This window comes from Trichosurus vulpecula (assembly GCF_011100635.1).
Source record: "Trichosurus vulpecula isolate mTriVul1 chromosome X unlocalized genomic scaffold, mTriVul1.pri SUPER_X_unloc_1, whole genome shotgun sequence".
In the NCBI taxonomy this organism is placed as follows: Eukaryota; Metazoa; Chordata; class Mammalia; order Diprotodontia; family Phalangeridae; genus Trichosurus; species Trichosurus vulpecula.
Window position 1 is genome coordinate 2652944 of NW_023494377.1, and position 6923 is coordinate 2659866.

Here is a 6923-nt window from a genome sequence, read left to right on the forward strand (position 1 = left end):
GTCAGAGATGGTGTCCAAAAATAATAGATATAAAAACGAGCATCAAGAAATTCTTAAAAAAAAAAACTATGGAAATTAGGCTAACTCTAACAAATGCCATGGAGCTGGGTCCATATTATACCAAACCGGCCTGTGGAGTCCTCCAGTTACCCAGCATCCTAGGGAATATACAGATATACAGAAACAATAGAGTGGGACATTGATTTTTTGATCTTCATTGGAAGCCTTGAACATAAGGGGTTCCTAACTTACATCCATCATCAGTTATGTAAAGACACTGACTACAAAACAGCCCAGCTTTATTAAACCCATAAATAACTAGATAGAGGAAAAGGACTCTAGTGCTCAGATGTAGGCTCACCAGGCAGGGGAAAAATAGGTTAGGCCACAAGGAGAGTGATCAAGGTGATTCCAGAGGTCAGAAAAGGACAGTTCACCCTTCTTTTGATGTGTAAGGACTCATGCTGGTATGCTATGTTGCTTAGCATTGTAAAGGACAGCCGCAATTTTAATCCCTTTTCACCTTTTTCAGTGGTTTGGTGTGTGGCAATGGCATTTCCAGTTTTAGAAGAGAAGTCAGTGGGAAAATAGGATTAACTTTGCTGGAATGTATACACTGACCTAAGAGATACCTGTATGATACCACATGAAAGTCCCTGACTTGCAATTTGGATATCTTCATTCTAGGGCTATTTGAATTTGTATTTTATGCTCAAATGTAAAGAAATAAACATTTCTTGCAGATCATGACTTAATAGCCACAAGTAGGTGGGAGGGGAATGGAGACCTTTGATGCTACATCCAGCTGTAAGTTTGTGTTTTTAAGCCTCTTATGAAATAATGACTAGTTAAAAGGGTCTGCTTGAAGCCCACGTGGGGGTTGCTTTCTGCTATTCTTTTAGGTTCATTCAGCAAACTAAATATAGTGCCTAGGATTTTGTGTTTGATATCAATCTTAAAGTAAGCCTACTATCCCTGGGGCAAATTGCTGGCCACTGACCCACTGTCTTCTACCATTCTCTTTCCCTCTCTTTTAACAAAGTCCCATTGGACTGATTTCTGCTCGCCTGGAGTGGATCTCTATCTCTAGGTATTTCTCAGTCAAGAAACCTGGTTTCAAAACCTGCCTCAGATACTTCCTAGCTGTGTGAGAATGGGCGAGTCATTTTCACCTCTCATCGCTTAAATTGGGATGGTAATAATTGTGCTGCTTACTTCATCAGGTTGTTGTGAGGAAAAAGCTTTACATATCTTAAATCTGCGTCGTATCCATTATGGATGCCATAAAAATTGGATGAATGAATGAGAAAAGTATTTATGAAGCACTTACAGTGTGCCAAGATGTGTCTTCAAGGATTCTAATGGAAAAGACAATAAATACAGAGGTTAGGCAAGAAGAAGAGTGACCCTTGTTGGCCACAGAAAGCTGTCTTGGTTTGGGAAGTCACAGGAAGTCGCGCTTTCTAATAGCAATGGTAATTGACTAGGGTTCCCAGAGGAAGAGATGGAAAGTTGGGGTGGGGGGGGGGCGGTGAGGCAGGCAACAGCAGAATAGAAGACTGTGTTACAATATTCCTGGAGCCAGCAAACTAGCCAACCACACAGTCCGAAGGTTGGTTCCTCCAAAGTATTCCCACCGTAGGCTTCCCTCCCTTCCCTCTCACACCTCTTGGCCTCTTGCTATCAAGTGATTTAAAGGCTTCTCAGAGCCAGATGAGGATCTGAAAATACAGGTTGCCCTGAATCAAGAAGTGATCAGCCAACAGCTGGTTATTCTGTGCCCTGGGCTACAGGGCAAAATAGGCCATGGGGCATTCCCTGATGAATCCTCTGTACTCAACGTATGTGAATATTTAAGTATTTGGTTAGTGTGGAGCAGGGCTATGACTCGATGTGCTCAGTGTCTGTCTGCAGACTGCTCTAAGCTCTGCTTTTTAATACCGTTTCCTCTGGAGCTATTTCCTACATGAGAGTGGCCCTTTCTAGAGAGCTTTAGTCCCAGGGTTTTGCTCTTGTCATTTTTAGGCACCCCTCCCCAAATCCCTATTTCTCTTTGTTCGTAAATGCTTGGGTGAGTGCCGAAGGTTGTTTGTTGCAAATGTTGTCTCTGCTATCTATCACTTTAGGTTTTCTATAAAGTTGTATACTAAAGATACTTCTACTACTTCTCATTTGCATTATCACCACCTCTCTCTTTGGCTCAGCAGGAATTGGAAAGACAGGAAGTTTGAGGTTCCTTCCTTTTTAAACCTGAGCACTTAATTAGCACTCACCCACCCCACCCCCACTTCCAGAGGCATTCAATGTGGGAGGGAAGGCAGTTCGAGTTGAACTTAGCAGTTCCTTTTAAATAGGCTCTAATATAGCAGGGGAGAGTTGAATTTAGGAGTGGGAGTAGTTTTCTCTCTTATGTCGAGGTTCCATTATTCAAGGTGCCCATTTAGTTGTGTGTCATTTTAGATTGTAGTTACTTGTGCATCACAGTGGTTCAAGCAGAGTTCTGAGTGATGTTTGAAGTTTAAAAAAAAAGCATTGCTTTAAAGGCTGGATAGGAATTTGGCATGGTAGGGGAGTGGTTTAAGGAGAGACTGGAGGGGAGAATGGCTGAAGAACTCGGGGTATTTAGCCTGGGAAATAGAAGACTTTGGTTAGGGGACATAAGAAACATCTTCAGGTATTTGAGGGGCTTTCATGTAGAAGAGATTTGGGCTTGTTCTGCTTACTGTACTCCAGAGGGTCGAATTAGGCAGAACAAATAGAAGGAGTTGTGGAGAGGCAGGTTTTACCTCGGTGTTCAGTGTTTTCCTAACAATGAGAACTGTCCAGATGTGGAATGAATGGCCGCAGAAATAGTGGGCTTCCCTTCCCTGGAGCTCTTTGGGCAGAGGTTGGCCAGGCATTTCATGGGGCTACAATAGAAGGGTTTTCTGTTTTGTAGTCAATAACCTCTCAAAACTATTCCAACTCTGATTCTGTAAGGGAAGAAGACACTCTAAGCACAGAATAGACAGTTAGAGGTATGACCCCTGGGGGTAGTGAGTAGTCCAGTTTGGCGAGAATGCATATGGATACACTGCATATGGAAAAGTTACTTGGTAAGTACTAGGTGGCCATTTCAGAATAACATGACCAAATCCCTGCATGGAAAAGATGAATTTGGGAGGGTCCACTAAGTGGAGAGACAGTTGAGAAAGGAAGTCCTCTTAGAAGGCTATTGTGGGTGGTGTGAGAGCTTATACAAGGGCTGGCAGTAGCAGTGTGTGGGAGGAGACAAATGTGAGAAAGATAGCAAAGGTAGAATTAAGAGAACTTAATGACTTACTAAACCTAAGGAGAGCAAAGAGTCAGTGATAAAACCAAGTTGTTTTTTTTTCAAACGGAAGACTGGTTAAATGATGGTACTAGTGACATAAATAGCAAGTCGAAGAACAAATTTTGGGGAAAACAAAGTCAGCTTGAGGCACCACTGGGACATCTGAGTAGGTTTTGGAATCATCTGAGTGGAGGTGAATGAGAGGCCAAGGGAGCCCATGTTGAGAGAGGGAAGAGGGCTGAGGCCAGAAACTTGGGAATCACCCCAAGGGAGAAGATCAGGATAGCAAGTGCTCAGCAGCCTTTAGAAAGATGTGGAGGGAACCAAAAAAGGGTAGAGTCTCTGAAGTCAGGAGAAAGTGCCCAGACATTGGTTGCCACTGTCAAATGCTACAGAGAGGTCAAGGAAGATGAAGATGTTTTTTAAGCCCATTGCATTTGGTGATCAGTGGTGGGGTAGAAGCCAGGTTGCAAAGGGTTGAGGAAAGAATAAATGCTGAGAAAGTGGAGGCATCAGATGTAGAAATTTCAGAAATGAAGGGGAGGAATGGTAAGGAGCCAGTAGATGGGTCAAGAGAAGACTTTGGGAGAGGGAACGAATGAAAATAGATGGAAAAGAGGAGATGATTGCTAGAGCACAGTCCCAAAGGAGTCTGAAGGCAGTGGGATCATTGGTGCATGTTGAGTTTAGCCATGGGGAGGAGTAGGGATATCTCTTCCTCTATAACCCACTCAATTGAGTGTAAAGGTGGTGATGCTGAGAATTTAAATGGCCTCAATTTCAGTGAAGTTGGAAAGTGGGGTTGTAGGGAATCCTCTCAAGTTTGGGAGGTAGGAGTGTGAGTGAAAGGAAAGGAAAAAAGTTCTACAGCATTCCCTGAGAAGTGTATGTATATGAGAGACAGACAGAGACGGAAAGACAAGGACAGAGAGAGTCACATGTAAAGACGTTCTAAAGCCATTTTTTATTATGATCCATGCTACTGCCTTTCTTTATCCATGTGAATAATTGAGAGTAGGCTGTAGCATGCAGAGGTACAAAAAGAACTGGATGTTTAAATTTTCACTTGTCAGAGAAAGGAAAATAAGGTAGTAGCATTTTTAGAAAGATAGTTTTCTCTTACCTATCTAGATTAAAGCAGTTTCATGGGAAGAACATAATGCAGGGGGTTAGAAAACTCAGTTCAGGTCTTTATCTGTGACTTCTAACAAATCAACTTTTGTGGACCTCAGTACCCTCATCTGTAAAATGGGAGAAATAATACCATAGGTCGGGGGTGGGGCAGTTTGGTATAAATTGGGTCATCTGTGTTTGCTTTTAATTTGGACTATTAGAATTTCAGAATGCTTAGGCTGCTGTGTAGGAATTCTGTTTAATTGACAAACCAACAGTGGAGGGGAAGGTGAAGAAAAATCTCCTTTATCTGACTCTTGTCTGGGCTGGGAGGAAGTAGAGCCATGCATACACATGCCAGGCCATGTGGTGCCTTAACCGCAGAACCCCAGCCTAGAGACGGAAGGGGTGGGGATTTGGGAGGGGGGGTAGGTATATTATGGAAGAAACCACCATGGAGAACCAGTGGAGGGTTTTCTGCATGTCTATGAGAAAGAGTTCTTTTTTAATTGAAGTAAAAACGAACTAGCGATAATTGCAAAAGGAAAATGCTCTCCACCCTTGAATTCTGAAAGTAACTTTGTTGTTGTTCTTCCTAGACTGATCGCATTGCCGTGGAAATTGTTTATAGAAGAAAGTGTTGATTGTGGAATTTCAGCTGGTATCCTCAAGACCTGCTTTTGGAGAGGCCAGAGGTTTCTGAATAGAAAGCAACTTTGGTTTCTGCAAGCACAGAAATGGACACCGACGGTGTGATGGCTTTGTTCACACACAAGTTGGCCAGCTGCCTTTGATCTAGCTATTTGGAATTAACCGATGTTAACAACTGTGCTTTGGATTGTTGTTCTTGTTGTTCTTGTCGTTGTAGTAGTTGTTTTCTTCAGCTCACCTCTTTAGGAGGAAACAAATGTTTAGTGAGAGATTCTGAGCCCCCTTCTCTTGGAAAGGTTTTTCCCTTCTCACACTAAAGCTACACTACGATGGTGGCCCATAGCGTGTTTAATAGACGAGCTAGCTTATCTAGTAAGTAGTAATTCTCATAGCCTGTAAATTTCGCTCACTTTCCATTCCATTTTTGAAATTGGAAAAACCTTTTGAAGGGGACAGAGAAAGAGAGAGCACACTAAGAACATGAGTCTGTTATCCAGGCTCTTTTTGCTCAGTGCTATGAGAGGAATTTCTTGATCAGAGATCTCGCATTTATGAATTAAATATCGACTAAACTGATGTCTTGATTGAGAATTTCTAATACTTAAAAAGTATAGCTGAAGGGTAGGCTGATTTGTTTTGGTTTTTTGCTACTTGCTTGATATAAACACAACATTAAGTTGGGGGTTTCTGTGCATTCAAATTGGACATTTCCAAACACTTTTTTTTCCATCGAAGATGATGTTTTTGTTCAATAAGCCCCCCCCCCACGCTTAGCAAGTAGTATCTTTATTACCAAGTTATACCATTCCCCTCTCCCATCCCAACCCCAATTTTAGACCAAGTTTTCATCCTGAAAAAAAAAACAGACTCGATCCTCAATTTATCATTTGCCTTAAAAACAAACAAACAAACAAACAAAACTTCTCAAAGGTCATTTCTCAATTTGGAAAATGAGCTTACAGAAAATGTTAAGAAATTAAAGTAAGCTCTGCTACTTTTGCTCTGATTTGAGTTTGAGCTGAATTTAAAATTTTAATGCTGACCTTTGAGAGTATTTCATTGATTGGTGGTAAGTGCAAAAGATTCTTACCCAGGTCCTAGAGACTGCTCGAGGGTTTGTAAGATGGTGGTGGTACAAATTTGTCTCACTTTACTGCACCGCTACTGACAGACCTCCTCGTTGTATTTCGTGGAAGGGTGTGTGGTGTTTCGTGTGTGTGTGTGTGTGTGTGTGTGTGTGTGTGTGTGTGTGTTGTGTATGCCGTGCGTGTTGTGTTATGTGTTGTGTGTCATGTATCTTGTGTGTTGTATGTGTGTGTGTTCAAACTGCTTCACCTCTAACATACAACCTTTATAAAACAATGTATGGTTTCTATAACAACTTAGCCGCTCGGTTTTGATGTCAAATATAACATGCATTTTTAATTTCAAGCAGTCTTAAAGTACATGCTAATTAAAAAACCAACTATTTGATGTCAAATAGCATGTACTTTTTTCGAGCAGTCTTAAAGTACATGCTAATTAAAAAAACAACTATTTGATGTCAAATAACATGTGCTTTTTCTGAGCAGTCTTAAAGTACATGCTAACCAAAAAAACAAAAAAACAAAAAAAAAACAAAAAAAGACAAAACAAAAAAACCAAAAAAACAAAAAACAAAAAAAAAAAAACAAAAAAACAAAAAAACAAAAAAACCCACAATCATTTAATGTCAAATAACATGTGCTTCTATTTTCAAGCAGTCTTAAAGTACATGGTAACCAACCCCCCCCCCCAATCATTTGATGTCAAATAACATGTGCTTCTACTTTCAGTCTTAAAGTACGTGCTAACTAAAAAACAATCA

At 41.0% G+C, this 6923-nt stretch overlaps 1 protein-coding gene across 1 annotated transcript in view; it reads left to right on the plus strand.

Moving 5' to 3' along the window:
• The window catches only part of IRS4 (insulin receptor substrate 4), a 32630-nt gene extending 25961 nt beyond the window's left edge, over nt 1–6669 (plus strand). The window contains exon 3 of the mRNA XM_036740420.1: nt 5026–6669. Coding sequence (XP_036596315.1) covers nt 5026–5030 — 5 coding nt within the window. The 3' untranslated portion in view covers nt 5031–6669. The remainder of the gene's footprint in view (nt 1–5025) is intronic.
• Nucleotides 6670–6923: the final 254 nt, after the last annotated feature.